This window comes from Dermacentor silvarum, chromosome 3 (genome assembly GCF_013339745.2).
Source record: "Dermacentor silvarum isolate Dsil-2018 chromosome 3, BIME_Dsil_1.4, whole genome shotgun sequence".
Lineage (NCBI taxonomy): Eukaryota > Metazoa > Arthropoda > Arachnida > Ixodida > Ixodidae > Dermacentor > Dermacentor silvarum.
In genome coordinates this window covers 137,116,064-137,141,083 of record NC_051156.1, presented here as the reverse complement: position 1 = coordinate 137,141,083, position 25,020 = coordinate 137,116,064, and the positions used below count along the sequence as shown (strand labels likewise).

The 25,020-nt window shown below is 43.8% G+C and overlaps 1 protein-coding gene across 3 annotated transcripts in view; it reads left to right on the top strand.

The window, feature by feature from the left end:
• LOC119445820 (paxillin) overlaps positions 1-21,667 on the top strand; it is a 76,680-nt gene extending 55,013 nt beyond the window's left edge. For all 3 annotated transcript variants that reach the window (XM_037710115.2, XM_037710114.2, XM_049663658.1), the window contains exons 5-9: positions 7,687-7,801; positions 13,702-13,944; positions 14,531-14,704; positions 16,083-16,313; positions 16,962-21,667. In XM_037710115.2, coding sequence (XP_037566043.1) covers positions 7,687-7,801; positions 13,702-13,944; positions 14,531-14,704; positions 16,083-16,313; positions 16,962-17,228 — 1,030 coding nt within the window. In that variant the 3' untranslated portion in view covers positions 17,229-21,667. The remainder of the gene's footprint in view (positions 1-7,686; positions 7,802-13,701; positions 13,945-14,530; positions 14,705-16,082; positions 16,314-16,961) is intronic.
• Positions 21,668-25,020: the final 3,353 nt, after the last annotated feature.

Sequence of the window (25,020 nt, the reverse complement as noted above, 5' to 3'; positions counted from 1 at the left end):
ATGTGTGGTTGTGTGCTTGCGTGCGTGCATGCATGGGTGTTTGTGTGCGTATGTGTGTGTGTTTTCTAGTGAGCTTTCTAAAGAATAAAGTAGTGAATGAATATTTATTGAGTGGGTAGTCTACTGTTGACAAGAAGCTGAAAACTAAAGGTGTGATACAGGTTTTATGTATCAAAGCAAAATTTTACTATAGTTCGATGTATAAACTTGTCATATAGTGATCAAAATAATAAAATCACCTGCAAAAACAGCACATTGGGATAGTATTCTAATCTTTATCCAGCCTTGCACATGGAAATACACATTTTAGGTGCATGCATCATCCATGAACAAGACACAGAAATGTCTGTAATAGCAGCTTGCTCTTTAAACAAATTTCTGTTTCCTGTTTCGTGTCATGACAACACAATGATAGACATACAGGCAGAGAGTCATTGGTGTCGGGCTGAAGCTCTTATCACTTTGAGCCACATAGAAGTCAATGTCTATGGCGATTGTAAGATGTATCCTCAAATACCTTGCACACCTGGTACGTGAGGTATTTAAATACAGTTGATGCAGGAAAGCAGCTTTTGCACAGCTTGATCTGTGGATTAGTTGTGCTGGTTTCTATATATACTCATCGCAGTGGCTCAGTCAGCTGCTGAGCACATTGCGCTGCTGAGCACGAGATCGCGGGATTGAATCCCGGCCGCGGCGGTCGCATTTTGATGGAGGCGAAATGCAAAAACTCCCGTGTGCTTGTGTTGTAGTGCACGTTAAAGAACCCCAGGTGGTCAAAATTAATCCAGAGCCCTCCACTACAGCGTGCCTCATAATCAGAACTGGTTTTGGCATGTAAAACCCCAGAAAGAATAAGAACATCTGTTCTTATAATGAATGCATTCAAACAGTGTATGAATTTTTTCTACAAATGTTATAAATTAGTTCAACTTTTGTTCTTCTTTTCCTCAAATGCTAAGAGCAGTGGTGCAATGTCACCAGTAGCCAGCTATTGAAGAAGGGCTGTTATTTTACTGGCAACAGCCTGTTGTAGAGATGTAAGTAGGAGCAAAGAGTTGCTCACTTTACACAGACACATTGTGTCATTCGGTAAGCTATCATGAATGAGCTACCTGCAAAATGTACTACATAACAATAATTCCCACAGTGCTTGAGATGTGCATAACTTCTTCCTTTTGTACCGCATGCTTAAGCTGAACAATTAGACCTGATTAGGGCTAACAACAAATTGTTAAAGAACACGCAGTTAAAGAAAAGTAGTTTTCTTCTGTGTTTCTTTTCATTAATTGTTAACAACTAAAAGGCAACATTGTGGTATGCAAAGAATTCCTCAGTTGTGTTCGCTGCCAATTGGCTTACTCACTTGTAAGTTATTTATAGAGGACAGTTGTCACATTTTTGGACTGTAGTCCTAAGAAACCTCTAAAGAGCTGTTGCATAAAAAATTAGAGGTGCGTGCGAAACAAACAAGACAAGAAGTCCTTGTAGGTCCTAAAACATAACCGTGTGCTTTCTTTTTGGCCTTTTCATTAATTGTTAACAACTAAAAGGCAAAATTGTGGTATGCAAAGCATCCCTCAGTCACGTTTGCTGCCAGTTGGCTTACTCACCTGTAAGTTATTCATAGAGGTACAGTTGTCACATTTTCTCACTCTAGTCTTAGGAAACCTCTAAAGGGCTGTTGCACAAAAAAGGTAGGGGCGTGTGCGAAACAAACAAGACAAGAAGTCCTTGTAGGTTTTGAAACATAATTGTGTGCTTTCTTTTTGGCCTTTTATTTTTCTGACGTGGTTCTTACTTTTTCTTAAGGGCATAGTTGCATCACTATTGCCTAAGCGTTCACGAGGTGCAAGCAATATTTTCTGGCACGTGTGTAGGCAGAGGTCCAGCACTCTGGTGTTTGCTAAGAATAGTACACATCGCCTGCACATGGCAAAAGTTGTTTGTTTTGGTGGAGCACATGATGTTGTTCTTCGTCGTTGTAAAAAAACATCACTTTTGCAAGTTGCCTAGCTGTATTCCTGCTGCACAAAGGCTTAAACCAAAATTTTAAGATGGCGATACAGCGCAACGGTAAATGTCACTTAAGACCTATATTCTTTCAAAACTATTTTCATTCATTTTGCGGTAAATGCATTGTCAATGAATCCATGTATAGTCTTCAACGAATCCCGTGGCTCTCAAATCATTAACTGCAACAGCCGCAGGCTCTCACAGTGGACATCACTATCAAGAACACTTCTTTGCAATGCACACAAAATGTGCACACAAAAGTGTTGCCTGTTGTGGCCTCTGAAATACATGCACAGGTGCTGCCACTCTTGGAGTCTGCGTCGCACACAAAGCCCCATGCAGATTGCCCCGCTCAAATGTTGCACTGTAGCTCAGAGCTTATGTGGCTCCCAGCTGCAGATTGCTGCAGGGGCAGGAGTTTAATGCCCAGTGGTCTTGTTTGTCCCTGCCATGTGGTGAGGGTGAAACTGAGGGTGAGAAGGTGGCCTGACGATGACACACTAACAGCACGATGACAATGGTGTAACAGAAAGGACAGGCAGAGAGATGGATGAACTCGGCAAACCCAACTTCAAGCTTTTAACTACCGTTAAAGTACACATTCATGGTGAGACAGATGGATCTGGTGTCATTTTGAGCTATGCTTTCAGTCCGCACTTGTCGGAATCACTCTTATTAAAGTACCTGCTGTTGATGCCCTGTGACAAGGTTGAATGTTGTGGCGCTTTTAGCTGCGTCGAATCTTGTTTCACCCATGGGCTTTCACTACATGTGCCACCACTTTGTCCTTGGTCCACTTTCTTTTTTTTTCCCCTCTTGGTTTCTTCAAACCTCTTAGAAAAGCCAGGGCTATGTTCGACCAAACATTTCTTTTTTCGAGATGCCACTGTTCAGAAGCATAGGAACTAGTTAAATATAGGCAGCTGCCCCCTTTTTCTTTCTATTTGTTCGTCAGTCGGTGCCTGTAAACCTCTTTTCAACTGGTTGCCTCAGCTGTGTTTCCTCCAAAGGTTTGTTTCTGTAAACGCGTGCTCGGCCGTATTGATGGCTCTGCTGCGCATCTGTTTGTTCTGTGACTTTTCTCGCGTTGTCACGATGACGGCAGCTTAAACTCGCCACAGAAAGGAGTCGTTGGGGGCGGGGGGTGTGCGGCTCCACGTGCCAAGTCCGGTGCTTCGAAGTGGGTCTTCTCCCATTTGCACACGGCACTGAAGTGAGGTGGAGGTCAGACGCTTGTTGGTTGGCAGTTATGGAGCGAGGTCTGGCACCACGATCCTGAACTGGGTTTAGGGCACACGACGGCGGCGGCGGCGGGCATCAAAAGAAAAAGAAGAAATTGCCGCAAGGGAGCAGCTTGCTTGAGGGGGGGAGGGGGGTTGGGGGGGGATCTTTTTTTGGCACTTCCTCCTTCTCCTCTTTTTTTATTTGCACACGGCACATTCACTTAGGCGCCGTTCGGTTTGTTTCCTGTCTTGTTGTCTCGCCTTGAAGGAAGGTGGGTGCGAGCTTATGTGTCTCTCGCAGCTGTTGTGGTGCTGGAGAAGAGCGGCTGCGTAATGTTTTTCGTTGGCTGCTTCGCTCAAACACGGCTGTGAAAGTAGCATCGTGAAGTTTATATATATACTGGTTTATGTCTTCGTGCTTCACTTGTTGTGAAATCTCAAATAGCTTCCTGGATGCCAATCTTTGGGATGATGATGTTTGGGCTAGGAAAGCTACTTATAGATGGAGTGGCTGATGGCTCCTTATGAGGCCAGTCTGACAGGTCACCCACTCGTTCTTATTTCTTCTTCTTTTCAGTGTTAAGACAGCTTGCAAATAGCTTGCGTTGCAAGGAAACTCGTTGCTCCTACACCTGTTGCTAACGAGGTGACCTTTATGTAATGTAGTCATGACAAAGCAGTGTTTATTTATTCATTCGGACACCTTCAAAGTCCCTCAGGATGTAAAATTTTGAAAAAAATGGTTTGCTTTGCCATGACAGTTTTTTTTTTTTTTATTTCTCTGGATTCACTTGTTCATTGTGCAGAATTCACTCGCTTCCTCAGACAATGCAACTGAAAGAGTATAACAAGATGTTAAAACATTTCCTGCATCTAAAGTTTAAAAAAAGAAATTATTACTGAGCCTTGAATTTTTTTTCTGCTATAAAATTTACTTGGCTGCATCTTTTTAACTTTATTTTTCCGTACTTGATGTGCAAGTGCATATGATAAGGAAGCATGGCATTGTTTTAGCTGTTGTGTACAGCTCTAGGGTTTGCTACTTTGAGCATTTGTGGTTGAATGGATGCCAGCTGAAGGTTCTAGGCCGTGCGACATTTCTATTTTCATCCAAGTGGGGGCACTCATACTGACAGCCACACTTACAGGACATTGCAATCCAGGCCAATAGTGCTTTCTTTCAGCTGCCACCTGTCAGAAGTGACACGAGAGGCTCGAGATGTCTCACTTTTATAGTGCCAAATAGATGTATTGTTTTGGTGCAATGCCAGGAAGATTGTTATTTTTGGCAATTGCAAGTAGCAGTGGTGTATAGCTGTGTTTGGTTGAGAGCATATGTGAATTAAAAAAAAAAAGGAGTTGTGCACTAATGGCAAATTAATATGGTCATACTTAGAGATGCAGCCATATGGAGAGTAGATGGCATAAAATCGGTGTAGGCAATCACTAATGAGTATTAAGATATTTCATACAAATTCATGTGTACTATGCTTCTGTATCTATAAGCTGCACAGATAACTGCTTACGCCAATGTTTAAATAGTCATATCAGCAAACTACCTGAAGCACAAAGATATGGGTAAAAAATTTCATCAGTCACCACCACTGCTGCTGTTTCCTGTGGAGTGCCGCTTCACGGCAGTGTATTCCGCATCGCCGTGGAGCTGCACCCGAAGGCAAAATATGAGTACAACTGACAACGGCCCCACTTCACCCTGTTAACGCGATAGTGTTAAGAGCCCCGTATCACAGAAAATCCGGCGTCGCTGTCTGTGGTGGAAAAAATTATCTCCAACCACCCCGACCGCGCAAGCCTTCCGCGTGGCGCAAGATGTTAGTGCAGGAGAAAATCATTCCGAACTACCCCGACTGCACAGGCCCTCTGCATGGTGCAAGATGTTAGTGAACAAAAATTGAATTTCTCACAGTGAAATCCGTCAGAAAAATGGCAAAGTACGAATTAACCACAACCTACAGACATGGTGGCGTCGGACTGTAATTTGAATGTATGAGAAAACATAATTCTTTTACGAGGAAACTCTCACAAACACCTTTTCCAGCATCTCTACCATACCAACAGCGGCGCGCTCGGATGGGTTAGTTGTGAAATTCATATCCAGATGGCGCTCGCATCCTTGGCAGGTCAAATTGGGACTTCGCCTGCCTAATGCGTTTTGGAATAGCAAACAGTTAATAAAATAATAAATAAAGGTGCTAGGGCCTTCGCATTTTAATATAAGATGACTTATATTGTCCCTGGAAAAGCGTCTTCCCAGCAATGCATTTCTGTTTAAAAGTGAAGCCGACTTTAAGGGGATCGGTGTAAGCTTGGTCTTTGTAAGCTGGCTTTCCCACGTTCTGTGTTGCAGTGAAGCCTACTTAAAGAAAAATGCGATGGGAACGGGACCCGAAAACGCTATCACGTTCCACTCTTAAAGGCGAAGCTTAAGCGTCCTCCAATTTTTTCATGATGCTGTTCATGATGCATGTTCCTGTTCAGACTGCATGATGTCTCAGAGGTGCTGTAGTTCTGCTGTCACATTTTATGTAACCAAAAATGATTTTCATAAGCTTTACTGGTGCAAATTTTCTTTGAAGGAAAGTTTAATACAAATGGCCATCTTCCATAATTCATTTGGCAAAGATTACTGTTAAGGAAAAAAATGGAGCTGAGCAGGCCATGTAATGCACAGGGCAGATAACCGATGGTCTGTGAGAGTTATCGAATGGGTGCCAAATGAAGGGAATTGCAGTCGAGGATGGCAGAGAATTACCTAGGTGCTGTGGCAAAATTAGAAAATTGACAGGCATAACTTGGAATCGGCTAGTACAAGATAAGAGTATTTGGAAATCACTGAGAGAGGTTGTCGTTCTGCAGTGGACATAAAAATACCATATTTACTCGAAAGTAGGGCAAACACGAACCCCAGTGTATTGAACTGGCAGAAATTTTTTTTGATTATTCAAATATAGGTCAACCATATCGTTTTAGAAACCTTTATTTACCTTAAGCTTGTCTACTAAATCTCACTAGTCATGGAGCACACCTTGTGTGCAAGCTGGGTATACAAGAAAAGATGTTGAAAGAAAAGATGGATGGTGACACCACCTTGAAGATTCCAGAAGAAATCCTTGTGATATTATAGATGTTGACAATGTCTAACCAAGGCTGATATGCTGTTTGTCATTAGAAAAAATTATGTTATGTTGAAACAAATGAAACCTCAACATTGACCTGGTAACTTTTACGGGCTTTTTGATCATCATCATCATCATTAGCCTATATTTATGTCCTTTGCAGGACGAAAGCCTCTCCCTGCGATCTCCAATTACCCCTGTCTTGCGCTAGCTGATTCCAACTTGCGCCTGCGAATTTCCAAACTTCATCACTCCACCTAGTTTTCTGCCGTCCTCGACTGAGCTTCCCTTCTCTTGGTATCCATTCTGTAACTCTAATGGTCCACCAGTTATCCATCCTACGCATTACATGGCCTGCCCAGCTCCATTTTTTTTCCTCTTAATATCAACTAGAATATCGGCTATCCCCGTTTGTTCTCTGATCCACACCGCTCTCTTCCTGTCTCTTAACGTTAGTCCTAAGATTTTTCGTTCCATCGCTCTTTGTGCGGTCCTTAACTTGTTCTCGAGCTTCTTTGTTAACCTCCAAGTTTCTGCCCCGTATGTTAGCACTGGTAGAATGCAATGATTGTACACGTTTTCTTTTCAACGACTGTGGTTAAGCTCCTAGTCAGGATTTGGTAATACCTGCCGTATGCACTCCAGCCCAATTTTATTCTTCTATGAAATTCTTTCTCATGATCAGGGTCCCCTGTGAGTAATTGACCTAGATAAACGTACTCCTTTACAGAATCTAGAGGCTGACTGGCGATCCTAATTCTGGGGCTTTTTATAATCACACAAACACAACATGAATAAGTGAAGATATAGTGAAGATCTATGACACCACCGTGACATGCTGGGTCTCAGGTGCAAAAATCTTTTAAATAATCATAATAAAAGTTTGTTCATTTCTTCTTCTTCTTTTTTTTTTCAATAGTAAGCAGTTGTTCTGTTTTGTGCTGGAGAACAGCAAATAGAGCTGAAAGAAATTATATTGCATTTTGATTTGCTGTTTCTTTTGAGTGCCTGTTTTGAGTGTTGTGGGAAGTTAAAAGGCAAACGGCTTTTTTGCCATTGGCTTGCTAGTAAGCGACTACTGCCGCTCTGAGAAAGCGTCACTTGTTTTAGCAGACCAGAGCGATGTTCCCCTTACAAGCGAAGGATGCACACTACCTTGCCTGCTGGGATAAATTAATTTTTTTAGATGAAACTGAAATATTGAATGTTTTACACTCTGTATTTAGTGCCATGCTTGTAATAGCCCTTTCTGGGACTGACAGTGTAAACAACAAACAGTATATGTGGTTCTATTATTATGCCACTTGCAGTCCAAGGACACCACAGAGTCCCAAGGCACAACGTAGCTACGGCACCCCAACTCCAACCGCATCGTCTGCAACAAAGGAACTTGATGACTTGATGGCATCACTTTCAGATTTCAATGTGAGTTACTTTCGTCTTTTGCATGCATGCCTGCTTAAGTCTGCTTGTGCGTGTAAAGTTGGCAAATGGCCCATCCCATGCTGTGCTTATAAAAAATGGTTGTCTATTGTGATCAGATTTTTTTTTAGAAAATCACGTGTGGCAGGCAGGGCAATTCTAATAAGTACATTTCTGGAACCTAAAGTGCACTACTCTGTGCAGGAGGCTGTCATTATTTGCATGACAAATTACAACATGCAGTGGGTAATTAGGAAAGTTCTCTTATCTGTCATTTTAAATCATTTTTAAAATTGAGTGCTCTGAAATGAGCATGACTGTGTGCTGTGAAATGCATTGGCGTTATGCTTATTATTTTCAAATAAGGCGTCACTCTTACAATGTGAGCCAAAACCATGTGGAGTACCAATTGATTTTGTGCGATAATTCATGGATTGATGTCTTAAAGCTGGTGGTTGTTATGGGGTTCTTTCTAAAGGGACGTGGGGGCTTTGAGCACTGACTGGATTCACTTCTGCAGTTAAAGCACTTGTGCTGAACAAAGTAAGGTTAATTAGTCGAACTATGTTAATCACTTGATTGCACATAGCAGTTTTTAGAGTGAGTAATGTCCTTCTCTTCAATAAATCACCTGTGGAAACGGAAATTTACTGTCCCCTGCCAGTAATCTTAAATTTTTTTGAAAATTTGTTAGTAATAAAAGAAGAAATGAAATGTATGACGTGTTTTTTTGCTGCATGTCGGGCCATGCATGTTAGACAGGCTGGAAGCTGGTTTTATCTGCATAGTCGCTGAGAGGAAAATTGGGCTTTCTTGTTGACTGGTTAATTTCCTTGGCAACTCATGTTTAAAATGATAGCCATGCTACAGTCTTTGAGCCCTCTGTATATCTACAAGAAAACGAATCAGTGATAAACTGGAGCTTTTCCCACTTTAAAGAAAGGCACTCATCTTTATGAAACGACTAACTTAAGAATATAACAGCAGCATCACACAGCAATTTCAAAGCTAGACACAACCTCTTCTATCATAACTTGGATTTATAAAGAGAGGGCGCTGAGACTTTTTGTCCTTAAGACAGCGAGTCGGGTTACTTTCACGCCGCTCGGACCCAAAACAAGTGCGGCTTTTTTCCCCTCCGATGCCGGCCGGCCGGTCGGTTGGTCACGGTGTGGAGGCGGCGTCGGCAACGTGCCTTTGCTGCTTTTGGCAGGTTGCCCTCGTTCGTCTTTTTTTTTTTTTTCACTCGACCCCCATCCCCCTTTTTTTTTCTTCATCGTTTCTTTATAATTGTTTATTAGCTGCCTTCGCACGGCGAACTATAGGGGAGTGCCCCACATCGGCGGTGGTCTGTCCTTGCCCCCGGCCCGTAAAAGAATTTTTGGTTATTTTCTTTCCGCAGTCTCCGGGGGTGGGCAGCGCACTCTACTCGTTGGGTTGATGTCATCGTCTGACATCACCTGTTTCTGAAGCTCTTCCCACTCCCTTCGAGTCCTCCTCCCATCTCCTCCTCTCAAAATCGAGTGCCTGGGCACAGTCTGCTTTCCCCTCCCCCTCTACTGGACGCATCATCGCAGTGTGCCGCCCCGCTTTTATTACTTCTCCGTCGTTTTGGCAGCACGGCCTAGTATGTAGGAGGGAAAGGCGCTCCCACCTCTCGCATCTGCTGGCATCATAAGAGCTAACTGTCCACTCCTGCACCGGGCTCTGGAAGGAACAGACTGTGCTGTGTGTTTGTGCCTGCTGCTTCCTAGAGTGCTAGAGTGCAGTGCTTGTTTGCCCGTAGCGGCTCCTCGATTCCTCATCTGTCAGAAGAAAACAAGGCATCTCCACCTTGGGTGTGTTGTGGATTTCTCACTGGATTTGCCCTGCGTATCATAGTAACTAACACGACTGGCGTTGGGAAAATGGGAGTGAGTTGCAGGAAGGCTTGACTGAGGTGCAGCATTTTTGCCAAGTTCACAGGGTACAGGCAAGTGTGCGAAGGCTTCAAACTTGGTTCTGCAGATAGACTAGTTTGTAAAGCAGCTTTCTTTCGCCTTCTAGACCTTTTCCTGGGGCAGTGGCAGGGAGCCGATACAGTTCACACTTGTGTATATATTGCTGTTGCATACAAATTAACTGTTAAAACACGTTTGTATAGCTGTTACCTTTTAGTGAAAATGCAAGATAATGTGTGTTACATAAAAAAATGGCGAGGCCTTTTGAGTTAATGGCAGCAATTCACCAGTAGCATAGTAGTATGAACAAAAGTGTTAAGAGAGAGAGAAAACAACTTTATTCGCCAAAGGCAGAACTGACCATGTGACTAAGAATGGTGTTAAGTATTCTGAGAGCCTACAGTGCCTCATACCAAATGTCAGTGCATTTGAGTTTACTTGTCCATAGTGGTGCATTCTGTTTGTACTGCTTGTGTTAGAAACAGTTCACAACAGGAATTTCGGCCCCATGTTTTAAATGTGTTAGTTCCGGCATATCAAATTCAGTGCGCTTTGATTATTTGGACAGTGTATTTGACAAAAGGAATGGCACAAATTCCATCGTTGTTATTTTCGTGCTGTTTTGCTCGAGCGCGAGTTCATTAACAGACTTGAGTGATGCATTATGCTGGATGTTATGGCACGCAAAAGTGAAAGTATGGCCAACTAGGAATGCAGCCCCTGAACAAATTACAGGCAAGTCTTTTAGCAGCAGGAAGACACGGGAAACATTCTTTTGTACAGTCGGCCACCAAAGTTTACAGGACACAGGTGTCGCGCAAAAAATCCACACAAAGCCTGGACACATAGCCTTTGAATTTGAATTTTCAGTTTGTAGTAGGCTCCTCAACATACATAGATAAGGTTTCGTTGTAGAAGCACTATGCCTTTACAGAGCAGAAATTTGCATCTGTCGTTGAAGCCCATGTCCTGTAAACTTATGTTGCTGTCTGTACATGCCATTGATGTTCTAAATAGGACTACCTAATGTAAGGTAAACATAAAATTGATTAAACCAGCATAAGCTGCGACTGAGCCCAGCTTTGCTTTGTCATTGCACTTTGAGAGCTGCCTAAAACCAAATAAACTTCCCATGTAGCTGGTTTCATTGTTCAGTTAACTTCTGATGCTAAACTGTTTCATAATGTTCTTACCTCCATAATCAAACTACAGTAGAATTATTTTAAGCTAAGTTGTTGGAAAAGTAGAAAAATTTTGACCCATTGGAGAATTTCAGGGCTGCCACATTTCCGTATCATTCCATACGGTAATACGGTAATCTGTCTTGCACCTGCTCCATTTTGCTAGGTGTATAAAGATTTACCATAAGACTAGGTGCTTCTCCTTGTGCAGTAGTAAAACAGCTAGCTAAAACTCAGTTTGTTTTATTTTCTCATAGATTCAGCCCACTTATGTTAAGCTTAATTTCTGGAAAGACAAACACCATTTGCAGGGCCTCTCCATGTCGTACAGCATCTTGCATATACCACATAGTGCTCACCTTTTCTTGTTAAAGCTGTGTAGCTTTGATGGCATTGCTTGCGCCAGGATGACACAAAAATAGGGTGCGCTTCTGCAATGCCTATCATGGTGGTTCACTGGCTATGGTGTTTCACTATTGAGCACAAGGTCATGTGTTCAGTTCCCAGCTGCAGGGGCCGCATTCCAGTGTAGCAAGGATGCAAAAAATGCTTGTGTAGCAATCATTGGGTGCATGGTAAAGAACCCCAGGTGGCCAAAACTAATCCCGAGTCTTCAGCTACGGTGTTCCCATAACCCATTGTGCAGTTTTGTGACATTCAACTCTGCAATAAACTTTCTTCATAATTAAAGAGCTAGTTCAAGCACAGTGGGCACTGTTGAGGTTTTAATCAGTACAGAAAAGTAGAATTGGCATCTAATAAACTTTTCTTCGAATATCATGTTTAGTCGGGCAAGGCCCACACCTTTTGTTTTTTTACAGGGTGCAGGTTTTACATGAGAGGCAGGCTTATGGCTACTCACTGATGCCTCGAAATACTCAGACTGCTATGCCGAATAATTCAATTACTGGCTGCCAACTATGAACTATGTCCTCATTGCTTGCGCTTGCATCGTTTGATGAGATCGTCTCATCAGCGTCCTTCCCTAAGCTGGTTGTCCAATCTGCCGATCTTCTGCCTAGCCGCACACTTACCATGTTGTTCTGCATAAGCAATCAACTATAGCTTGTTGAAGGCTGCAGTATATGCCATCAGGTGTTTCCCCATCGTCACCATTGGAATGCGACCAAAAGCACGATGCAGCTAAACAAAACACCTCGGCACAGCCAATACCGTTGAAGCACTCTGAATCTATGCCGTGGGATCTGGCAGGGTATGGTGATGATAATGTCATTGTTGGCAGGGTAGTAAATAGTGCCATCTAGCAGGGGCTTGTGGAAATTACCAGCATGCAGGTATGCGCATGATGTTTAGTGAAACTTTTTTTTTACAAATTTTCACGCTCCAAAGTGACAGTGGGGACTTTGCACAACGATCGATCTTGCATAAGTAAAGCTGATCATGCACCTGTGCACTGATGACTTTACTTAATCTATATGCAAACTTGTTTGCTTTTGCTTTTTTTTTTTGCAAATCTAGGTGCTACTTTCGTTTTTTTTTTTTTTTTTTTTCTTTTTCAATCTGTCTGATGTTAGCAGTTATGCTGGATTCAGTTCCATCATAGGCCATTTTTGCTTTTACATCAATGGCATTTTGTCACAGCCAGATAGCGAGTACAAAACTGGGTATGCAGCATGTGTGAACAATTACACAAGTTACTGGAAACAGCCAAACATTCTGAAATGTGTTTAAAATCTTGTGCTGCGAACACGTGACCTGGGAAGCTGTAATGAAAGCTATGTTCTCAACTCTGCGGTGGCTTTGGAGTCAAGACATTCTGCCGTTGAGCACGAAGCTGCCTGTTCAACTCTTAGCGAAATGAAAAAAAAATGTGTGTACTCAGGGTTGAATATGTATAAAAAAACACAAGGTGGTTTGTATTATTCCAGAGCCTTCTAGACAGTGTCTCTGCAAGTGCAGCTTTAGCTTAGTATTGTAAGGAAAGATTCACATAATGGACTGAATTTGCACAATGAACGGAACAATCTACAGAGTAATTGTGGTGGTGTTTGGAAGCATTTAATTGGGTGGCAAACAGCTGATCTGTGTGATTTCATGCAACCGAGCCACGTCATGTTTGTATGCAGACTGCATCGAGGATTCTGCTCATAGTGCAAATCCAACTTGATATGAGTGATTTGTGGGCTTAGCAGCATTCTGGAGAAATAAGTCGAGTATTAGCTGGGCCCCACGTTGAAAAATGTGTTATTGCCAGAATATATACTAGATATGGAAAAAAGAAATTAGTGCTTATTATGTTTCATTTAACTGTAATACATTAAATGTGTACTCAACACTAACTACCATTAAAGCAAAAACATTAAACACACACACACACACACACACACACGTAAGCTCCCAACCTTCAAATTCGAAAAGTATCAGAAAGAAACAAGGTATATTTAAGGTCATGGGTTATAGAAAATGTTTAGCACAAATCTGCACCTTGCCTTAAACGCCATGTCGTTGTCCATTAGGTAACTTGTTTTACGTGTATTCTCGCGCTGTTGTATTTGTTGATTTTCTTTCCATTTTTGCTTAGTGTCGAATCTGAAAATATTTAGATGCTTTGTTAGGGCTTATGTATGGTGCCTACACAATGCTGCGTACCACATAGCCCTATGCACAAACGCACATGCTTATGCATGCTGTTCATTACTTTTTATATAGATGTGAAATAAACTTCAATTTCAAGTGGCCCGGCCTGGCTGCTTGGTGAAGCTGCAGCAGCCAGGATTATAGCTTTGCGCTCACCTACTTACTTTTATTTTCCCAATGGCAGCTGAACGGGCCACAGGCTCAGTCGCCCATCCAGTCCCAGCAGCGGCAACAGCTGCACGGCTCACCGACGCCCGTGAGCGACCCGGCGTACGCCAAGCCCCACCGGCTGAACCGGCCCAACCAGCCACCCGGCAACAAGCTGGATTCCATGTTGGGAACCCTGCAGTCGGACCTCACAAAACAGGGGGTCACCACGACTGCCAAGGGGCACTGCTCCGCATGTTCTAAGCCCATTGTCGGCCAGGTGCGTGTGACTCACTGTTTGCGAGCTGTTACAACACTAGACTGAGTGCTCCAGCATGGCACGGATACGCCAGCGTAAATATATACCAGAATACTGGAAGACGTGACTGAAAGCAGCAGCAATTGCAGTGGCATGTTGAGATGCCGTATTCAACCTAATTGCACAGTAATGCTTACTCACTGTGATGGCTCAATGGATACAGTGTTTTGCTGCTGGTCACGAGGCCACAAATTCAATTCCCTGCTAGTACGGCTGCATTCCAGTGGCGGTTGAATAATAATAAAAAAAAAGCAATAGTGTGTCATGCTTTGGGTGCGTTTTGAATGCGCGTTAACTACGGTTTCCATCATAGCTCCCTGTGCAGCTTCATGATGTTAAACCTAATTTCAGAATTTTTGGAGAGCTAGCAGAGATCTATTTTTTTTTTTTTCCATACCCAATTTCATTTTCCTACCCCACTCAGTGTGTTAAGGAAGGTTCAAGATACCATGCATAGAGAGTGTCTCTGGAATTCCACCGTATATTTCCAGTAGTGACAGCCGGTGGATACGTACAACACAAGTTTCAAATTTGTTTACCCGTACAGGTGGTCACTGCCCTGGGTCGCACATGGCACCCCGAGCACTTTGTGTGCGCTCATTGCAACCAAGAGCTGGGTACCAAGAATTTCTTCGAGCGGGACAATGAGCCGTACTGTGAGACAGACTACCACAACATCTTCTCCCCTCGATGCGCCTACTGCAACGGACCCATCCTGGATGTGAGTGTGCTTTCATGTTGTCCCGATATTATCCAGTGATGACCAACCTCACTGCCGCATGTTTTTCCAAACAGCAGAAGCAGTTTGCTACAGCTCCGCGTATGTAAGCAGCCAAAATTTTGTAGACCAATATGCGTGGAATGTCAGCTAATATCAAAGGGACACTAATTAAGTTAAGCAGTATTAATAAGACAATCACAATAGCAAAATGACCACTCTTACTGTTAGAGTAGACTTTGTAAGCCATAAAAGCCACAACAACAAAAGACGAGCATTGCGCCTGTGCTCGTCTGGTCTTATCTTGTGTTGTGTGGTTTTGCGCATTTAACAATGGTTCCTATGTCAACAACAAAAGACATCACCCTTAAGTTCCCGCACTAGCTCACTGTGACGTCATGCACTTCGACCGTGTCTACTCGCATACATTGTCAGGATAAGGGGGGGGGGGGGGGGTGCCAATGGTGCTATGCCTTGGCATACCAAGCCACGCAGTTGGCGCACGCCTGCCCATCAACCGCGGTCTGGTACAAGCTCGAGGAAACAGTAGATGACAGCCACGTGAACACTCGGAAAGCATTTATTACGTTTTCAACTAACACCGAGAAGGCTAGCTATAGCTATAGTTGACATCACTGAGGGTTCTCTCGACAAGAATAGTACGCTAGGTAAAGAACGGCTTCCGACTTACCAGCTCGGGATACAGGCGGCCGCAGCCTTTGGCTGCAGCAAAAACGCAGTTGACTAGCCACGTGCGGAAGAACGGGAGCAGCGGCGGAGACTTTCACTCTCGCCGCTTGCTGGGGTCCAGAGAGACTGGGGCGATGTCAGAGATATCTCACGTGATACACCCGGTGGCGCTGATAGCGCTTGCGATTCCCGTGCGCTGCACGCGAAAGGAAAGTTTCCCCTCTCCCCACCCTGCCTGGCATGTGTGCGCCCGACGCGACATTCGCCGTGTGTGCGACGGTCATGGGACCCAAGGATTCCCACAACATATTCTATTGTTTATCACGGTCTGGAGTAACTAAATTTCATTCTAACGTAGCCAAGGGCTCAGCCTAGTAATTTATGAGAACTTTTCCTTCCCCAAATGTCCTGAACCCAAGAAAGTACCGCCTTGTATCCTGTTTTGTGTCATTCACACATTTTTCTCCAGTCCTTACTCCCCCCCACCAGGTGGAACTAGTGTTAAAGTGTGTCTAAATATATAGCCATTTTAAGTACATCATAGGTGCAGGCATCCCTACAGGGCTTGGTAGACCACTGGCACCATTGCAGGACTTGACACTGTCCCCTATTTGTAATGCAGTATGGTGAAGCAAAGCATTGAATGCAATGTTACACGTGGCTTTATTTTTGTTTATTTTTTGTTGTGCAGAAATGTGTGACCGCCCTGGACAAGACATGGCACCCGGAGCACTTTTTCTGTGCCCACTGTGGAATGCAGTTTGGCGAGGGAGGCTTCCACGAGAAGGACGGCAAGCCTTACTGCCGTGACGACTACTTCGAGCTGTTCGCACCCAAGTGTGGCGGCTGCAACAGGCCAATCACTGAGAACTACATCTCGGCCCTGAATGGCCAATGGCATCCTGACTGCTTTGTCTGCCGTGTAAGTACAGCTCATGATTTTAGCAATTTACTAATGTAGTTGTTTAGCAAGTGTCCGAACTGCCAGAACAATGTTTAGCAATTTGCAGAGTTAGTGCAATGAGTGAATTGTTTCTACTTATTATTTGTTAGAACTGCTGACATATGTCTTCTGCATCGAGTTCAGTGCCATGTTTGCAGACTCTGGTCAGTGACATGTCAGTGCACTATGGCTGATGCCTCCCATGCCTTCGCCCCATGTCTCGTGTATGGCATGAAATTTCTTATTTGCAACATACTCGTAAATATAGGGGCCAGGACTGACAAAACGTTGCAGCTTGTTTCAGTGTTCACAACTGCTGACAATCACTGCCACACTAAGAAAAGCTATCCCACCCTAGTAGCAGAATATGATTGTGGAGCAATGTTACTGATGTTTTATTGCTTTCGTACGCATAATGGTCATTCAGGATTTAGTAACGGACTATGCCCGTAATCAAGCTTTAGCTGCTTAGATTCAAGTGCTCTCAGATTCAAATGCCTTGAAGCACTTGATGCTTGCTTTTGAAGACTCAAATGCACAACAGTAGTGCAAAATCCGTGTGCGTCACGTTGCTTTGCCTGAGAGCACTGAAGCGATGTCATCGTTCTCTCTACCGCCTGCGTGCAGGACTGCAGGCAACCATTCAATGGCGGCAGCTTCTATGACCACGAGGGGCAGCCCTTCTGCGAGACACACTATCACGCCAAGCGGGGCTCGCTGTGCGCCGGCTGCCACAAGCCCATCACCGGCCGCTGCATCACAGCCATGTTTCGCAAGTACCACCCCGAGCACTTCGTCTGTGCCTTCTGCCTCGGCCAGCTGAACAAGGGCACCTTCAAGGAGCAGAACGACAAGCCCTACTGCCACGCCTGCTTCGAGAAGCTCTTTGGCTGATGGCGCCTTCCTTATCCCAAGACCTGTGCGCCGAGGGCACCACTGTTGCTGCTGCTGAACACTATAGTCAGCAACAACCTAAGAATACAGTAGCAAGTACACCGTTGTTCAACTCGAAGAGAGTTGATACGGATGCGCCAGCCAATTACGTTCCCTCATTTTGGCGACATCACGGCCGAGGCAGACTTCTTTCAACATCCATCTGCAGCAGTGGCTCAGTGTCTATGACGTTGTGCTAGCGCTCGAGCATGAGGTCGCGGGTTCGATTCCTGCCCACAGCAGCCGCATTCTGATGGGGGCGGAATGCAAAAGCACTCGCGTAATTAGATTTAGGTGCACGTTAAAGAACCCCAGGCGGTTTAAATTTATCTGGAGCCCCCAAAACTACAGCGTCTCTCCAGGCTTGTTTGTTGCTTTTGGATGTTAAACTCTGTAATTTTATTTTATTTGCTTTTTCAGTGTCCGTGGCATCTCTCGGGAACTATTTGTTTGAGTTTGGAAGTGCAGAGGGCAGGTTCAGTGCAGTTTTTGTGGGCGGAGCTTGTGCCGAGTTCTTAGGTTGTCGCTGAGTGTACACGTGAAGCTAGTGCAGACTTCTGCTTGGACTGAGCCTAAAATCCTGTCTACTCGCATTCCCAGTTTGTTGGGAGTTTTCATTTTGGAAGGGACGATGCCAGTTGGAATTGGCACTGCCGGGCATACCCGTCTGTAAACTGATAGCGTGTTTTCTTTGTATGTCTCGATGTGTAAAATCATGCCAGAATGAAACACAAACTGGAAGAAACAAAGCAGAATCCCGTTTACATGTGTGCAACATGTGATTGTGGTGTAACTGAATGCTAGGTACACACCAGTGTCGCACACACCAGTGTCGCACACACCAGTGTCGCACACACTGGCCAGTGTGAGAAGAGCAATGTTCCACCTTCTTCTGGTTAGCTTTCTCGTGTTCACTTTTCAGTACGGCGCAATGGAACCATAAATGGCCTGTTGCACTGCACACGTTCCACTACAGTTCCATGTAGTACTGTAATAACAACTGTTGTTGGAATGGTGTGTACAAAACAATGCAAGCATGCAATAGAGATGAGGGCTACAACTCGGCAACAGTTTTGCATGTTGTGTTCAGCAGCAGCAGCAGCAGCAGCAACAGTTGCACGACTGCAGAAAGTGGCTGTGTACTTCCATGCAACTTTTTTCTGCAAATGTTAAGTTTTTAGCTTGACTTTTCTTCTTCTTTTCTTCTTTTTCGCAGTGATTGTTCCGTTTCATCCTGTCAACTAATTAATAAGTGAGTGTATTGTAGCCCTTCTTCCTTTGGGCTATGTAGGGCTTATGCTTTGCAACCAACTTGCAACAGATAGGAAAAAGCCAAGTCATTATTGGAAGCTCCTGCCCACATCTCATATTTCAACAGTGTTTTTGTCCATCTGCATAAATAGTGCCACCAGCTTGACTAGTGCTACTAGGTCTAGGACTTCTTTTTGTAACTGCTGACCGACTGTTTTAATCCAGCTGTGAATGCAGTTTACAGACTGGAATATGCTTTGCGAGGTGTATTTATGCAGCCTAACCAAACTAGTGTGACAAAAAAGCACATGGGAAAAAGCTTGTCGCAAGTTTGCCTACCTATGGAGAACGGTTGTATATGTTGTTGAGATGAAGCCTTCAGCGTAGGCTTTCTGCAAGACATTAGACGATTGCGTTGAATTGGCTCTGTGCTTGGTGACCTGAAGCTATAGATACTTTTCGGAAACAAATCACATTTTAGCTAAGCATTTCTTGACAGGCATGGAACTCCTTGATGTTTTTACTGTTGGTGTTTTAAATGTGGGCAGTTTTCTTATCACAATTCTTTATTCCCCCTTTCATGTACATGTACAATGCATTACTCAATTATTCCCTGGCTCGAAGCTTGTTGTAAAGAGCTTTTCTGTCCTGACCTGTCATGTTATTGGTGTTTCTGGTTGCACTTCGTGCAGCCTTCGGCAATGTTTCGTATGTCCGTCATTTATTTTGCATCTCTTCTCATCATGTTTGGTTAGGAGAACCCCTAATGCAGGAATCGCATGCAAGTCATACATTGACACTGTATGGATGACAAGCCAGTATGTATCTCTCTGCTCTGAGCAATATAACTGAGCTTCGAAGTAGAAATATACTTTTGAAAAAATTGCAATTTACGCCACAGTCATGCTGCATTGGCAAACAAAGAACACGCAAGTGACAGGTAACTTGAATTCACATGGTGATTTCTGGTTGCACATTTCTAGGATGAATTTTAACTTTTTATAACTTTATATTGACGAAAAAAATAATAAAAAAGATGAAACTTCTCCACAAGAAAGCTGAAGTTACAGGGACAAGATAATTTAACAGCTTTACTCAAACTACAACCCATTCAAGTCTTTTGGGCCTTTGTCGAGGGTAGAAATACCACTTTGCTGTTGTTATTGCCAGCCCCGCCTTTTTGTCACAGTGAGTGATCAAAATTAAATAGCGTTGAATAAAAAGAATTGCATTGCGCTAGCGAATGTGACAGTGCAAAAGAAAAACCTATATGTACTCGACGTTATCAAAGTTGATGACATAGATTTCCACATTTTCGTAACTAATAATGAGAAACGTTTTTGTGCCTCATTTAGCAGGTGCAGTAGTACTACCTTGTTATAGGAACTCTGGATATAGTAAAGTTATGTGCCAGTCTCTGTCGATTTATTACGCCTTCAGCTGCAGATAAGAAAATTCCTTATGTTTTTAACAGCCAGGCCCAGTAAACTACAATGGCCATCATGGTGCTGTTTCTAGCCAGATCTGCCCTCCTGAAGTGACTCCAGGGTTTAAATCCAGAATTTGGCGGTACATACCAAACACTACCCAATGCCTGGAGTGGTCCTTCTGGTGGACCTCCCTCCAAGATGACATCGCTCGATAAGTTTGCAGTTTGCGACACTTCAAAGTTGCACTGAATGTGGAGGGATCTGCTGTCGGCTAGCTTGGTGATTTAAGGGTTTGGCATAGATCGGGGGGCTTTTGTAAAGTAGAGCTCCTGATACAGTAAACTTTTTTTTTCTGTATTCTGACCCGTTCACTATAACAAGTGGTCCTACTGTATCATCTAGTGTTGCAAGATACTGTGCCAACGAATTCTACACTTCCATAAATGTATACTGCTCATGTTTCTATCTCAACGAAAGTGTAGCTGAGTCGGTGTTTCACATCAATGACACTGAAAGCTCACGTACTGGTAAAGCTGCATGACACACTACTCTCGTTTTTGGGTTGTTGGCTGGTACCTGAGATTTTCTTTTTTTATTATTTCTTTTAGTGTAAAGCTTCGTTTTGTAGTTTCTCCTACAGTGAGTGTTTGTGCGCATCTCTAAAGGTTGTGGTCTGTGTTGGGCACAAGTTACCCCAATTTCATGACAAAACACTGTGAAGTGCATCCTACTGCATACGTGATCGTTTTTTGGCAGCCACATACACATGGAAGACATTTTTACACTTGTGCGGCAACTGCAGCAATCGCAAAGAGTCTTTGTGCACTAGAGACCCGTTTACCGTCGGTCATTTGATGTTTTGATTGTACTGAAGTGCCCTCATGTAGCATATTTCATTAGCCACGCCAGTGAGATCACGTATACAAATGTCCACACTTCTCTCTAGAGTGTTCGAACAATGCGCTACAAGCCAAATAAAGTGTAATGCTGCACTGCCTGCTGGGTTCAAGGTACCAGGCTCGAGATAATGCAACATGTGCATCCACATGGCTGCTCTTTTACTGAAATTGAGCGTCTGTACCCAAATATTGTTTTTCTTGTTCCGCAGCACAGCGCTCAAGCGTTCTAGACAGATGTGTGGATGTATGTACCAATTACCCAACCCTACGCTTGCTCACTGCCACATATTTTTGGCAGTGTGCGCTTAGTAACTTCGCCACTCGCACATCCGTGTGCGAGATGTGTACAACTTTCTTGGCAACTGCGCTTTACTCCTGTACTCGGGGTGATGACACAATATTTTAATCTGGGGTTTCTATCGGCCTTTTTATGCACATTTATATATTGCTGCAAGATGATGCTACTATAAGGATGTGGGTGGGTTTTTTCGTTCGTATAATAGCAACATGCTTCAATAATATTATTCACAACGGAGCATGCTAGGCCTTATCAGTGCTTTTCTCCATCATAAAAGTCATCCACGAATAGAAGTTGCTAAGTCATGTTGAAATTGTGTTGCATATCTGCATATTGTGTATTGAGGGTTGAGCAGTCTGTGTGTGTACATCTTTGATGATGCACAAGATGGCATGTGCAATTTTTAGTGCCGCCAGCGCTGTACACAGTGTTTGTGTTTTGTTTTCTTTTGTCAGAAGCTGCTACCACCTTCACATTGTGGCTGTAATATCAAGGCCTAACAAAGAATGCCTTTGTTTGTTACTGGGTCTGTGTTCTTTCACCTGCTCATAGCAGAACAGGCAGATTCGTAGAACTTCTCGTTTGTGTGATTTGCAACTTGCCAGAGCTAGTGCTTCTGTCAATGTGATAGCAAGTGAGGCAATAATAGAATGGCAGCCATTGCACTGGTGAGTTGCAAACTGCACTTAGCTTCCCATCCCAGAGTTGCAGCAAGTTTTGCAACTCTGGGCCCCAACAATTTTTTTTGTTATTCTTTTCACACATAAATTATATCTGCGAGTCAACAACTTTGTCTTACTGATGTTTTTGCGCTTTGGGCATTATTAAAAACAGGCAGCACCAAACGCAAAAAGCTTCAAATTTTTGTTGCGTTTTACAGTCTCCACAAATGTGAATTCACAGCTCAATTCAAAGCATGATTTCAGCTGCAGAAGCGAGATCGACCGTTTCCCATGTAGTGTTACTTGGAAACACCTAGCCAGCTCAGTTTAAAAGGATGACAATTGGAACTGCATTAAATTGGTTTCAACTGTTATACTTAAAGTTCACGCAATATAAATCATTAATGTCAACAAAAAACAAAAGAAGAGAACTGGTACATGCCTACACACTGGTGCCACTGGAAATCGGGCAGATCTCTCAGCACCTTTTTCTTTTCATTAAAGGGGAAGTGGGTCTCAGAGCAAAAATCTTGTATAAGCATTCTTTGAGGTATAGTGCTGAAAACGTGTACATATATGTAATATGTGCTTATTTGGAATATAAGGTCCCTTTTCGTATATCTCTTTTGGTTTCAAATTTTATACAAGCTTCCTTTAATTATCTCCCAGCAAAACGAACTTTATTGCTCTGCCTTACCTACAACAAGAGTTGCGAGACTTAAAAGCTTGAAACTAAAAAAAGTTTTTTTTCTTGTGACTAATTAAATACCTCGCAACTCATGTTCTATGTGTGGCAGAGCAATAAGGTTGGTTTTGTTGCACTCCTTGAATCATACAGAAGCTATTGATACCCTATTTAGTGATATTTAAAGAACACATATATTGGCAAATCTTTGTGGAAGATAATTAAAGGAAGCTTGCATGAAATTTGAACCGAAGAAGATATTCAAAAATGGACGTTATATTCGAAATAAGCACATAACATTACATATATGCACAAATTTGCAGCAGTATACCTCGAAGAATAAAGATTTTAAAAATTTTGCGGCGAAGACTCACCTCCCCCCTTAAACACATGTGGCACGTAATAACCTATTTTGAAGAGCAGCTCAAATAAGCAGTGTGCCAGAATGTTGTAGCAAAAATATTTAATATCATTACTCTACAGCGAAGCTGTTGAGGGGAGTTGCACAACGGTTCTCGTGTGGTGAAGGCATGGTCAATATCAAATGTCAATCAAGGAAGAGCCAGCAATGCAGCCTGCGTCTAAGCCCCAAAGTGGCCGTATGACCAGGGTAGAGTGTACCAGAACCATTTCTGAGCGGCAAAACCGCACCTCTCAGCTTGGCACGTTTCGTGTCTCCTGTAGCGGTGGCGCTGCAGTCGCTAACTATTGAAGATTACTTTATAGGTGAAGCGCATCACGCACTGTAGCACAAGCGGTCTGGAACGCGTGGTGTCTGACCAGACGCATGCTTCAGACCGGACGCACACTCCAGACCGGACGCAGACAATGCCACCACTACAAGCAGCACTTCGCATGGCACAGGGCACATCGGTGGGTGCACTGCCCATATACCTGTAACCAGTTCACTGTAACCAGGACGTCGGTGAGATTGCTCAGCCAGACACTGGCATCGGTGATGAGCTATCACTAAGAACAGCCAGCATCACAGCCCTACCAGGCCACCGAAATGCACAGCCAAATGCTAGTTTCAGCAATGTAGGCGCAAAAGGAATGTGCCGGACCGAATATGGGCCATCCCTGTGTAAAGGCCGCACCTCACCTCGTCAAGATTGCAAAAAGAAAAGTGCAGTTCTTACATGAGTGTACACAGTAGCTCATAACACATTACTGGAAATTGACTGAGAACTCTGCCATTGCCTATGAGGTCTGAAATGAGGCAGTGCCAGCTATCTGAACGGCACAGTGCCATTCAGCATTGTTTATGTGACCAGACACGCGACTCTCAATACTCAAGCTTCTGTGCAAAAGTATGCACCACTGCGCCCATGCTGTTCGGCACAACACTTGGGCTGGATGATCTATTGGGAAAACCGAATGTGCACTTGCACGATGTACCTAGGTGTTGCATGAATTTGCACCTGCCTAGGTCTGGTGCAAGAAATGTAAAGCATAGAGCTTCAAGCAGACTTACTTCAGGGAAAACTGATGCTGCTGTCATTTGAGGACGATGCAAGGCCCAGCCTTAGCCTCCTTTTGATTCGCATGTACAGACTGTTCTCCAGCTCAGTTTTTCTGTTCACTTCGTTTTCCATTTCCTTATAGCTAGGCAGTTTTTGCACTTCTGCCACAATACCACGTGGAATTTGACATGTGCTGGAGAAATGTATAGTTGAGGCGGTGATTCCTTTGTTAGTGTTGCTGAATGAGCAGACCAGATGGAGTTTACGAGAAACACCTTGCAAGTTGGGTAGTAGTGGCAGGGCTGGGACTGTCCAAAGTCATTTTGGTGCAATTTCTGGAGCAGGTCAAAATGTGTTTTGGAGCACTTTGGAGCAGACAAAATAGCATTTTGGAGCAGCTTGGAGCAGACTAAACTTCATTTTGGAGCAATTTGGAGCAGTTAAAATTTCGTTGTGAAGCAGTTTGGAGCAGGCTAATCTGAATTTTGGTGGAATAATGAAATACGGCAGCGCACTTCGAAACCACAACGAAACACAAAATAAACCAACAGGAAGCTCGTAGCAGAAGCGCACTTTGTAGCTATAGCGCACTAGAATATGGAAGGGTGGGTGGAGCGGCGACACAATGCATGCTTTGCTGTACAGCCGGAAACAATGGTTGCACAGCGATCAAACTATATATTTCCGCGCCTAGGCTCGTGACGATAGCGGAAAATGTTCTCAATTTATGCGGTCCAATCGCCGCTGTAACATAATTTCTGGGTCACCATATGTCACCACAGACAGAGAGAGCCACAATCAACCCTGGGCTGGTATAATATAAAACCATTCCAATCTGTTTTTGATGCGATATCAACTATATGGACACTCCAGGTGCATTTCTGGCGTCGCCGTCGCAGTGATGTCCCATACAAAGCCCGGGAGCGATTACATTGTTGCCGGCACCATACAATGTATGTGCGAGTGAAAGCGTGAGGATGAGCCGACGATGGCGGCTCAATTTCGTGCGCGCAAGTGGGGAAAGCGGGGACGAAGCGCGCTGTCTTTCATCGCGCGCGAGGCACT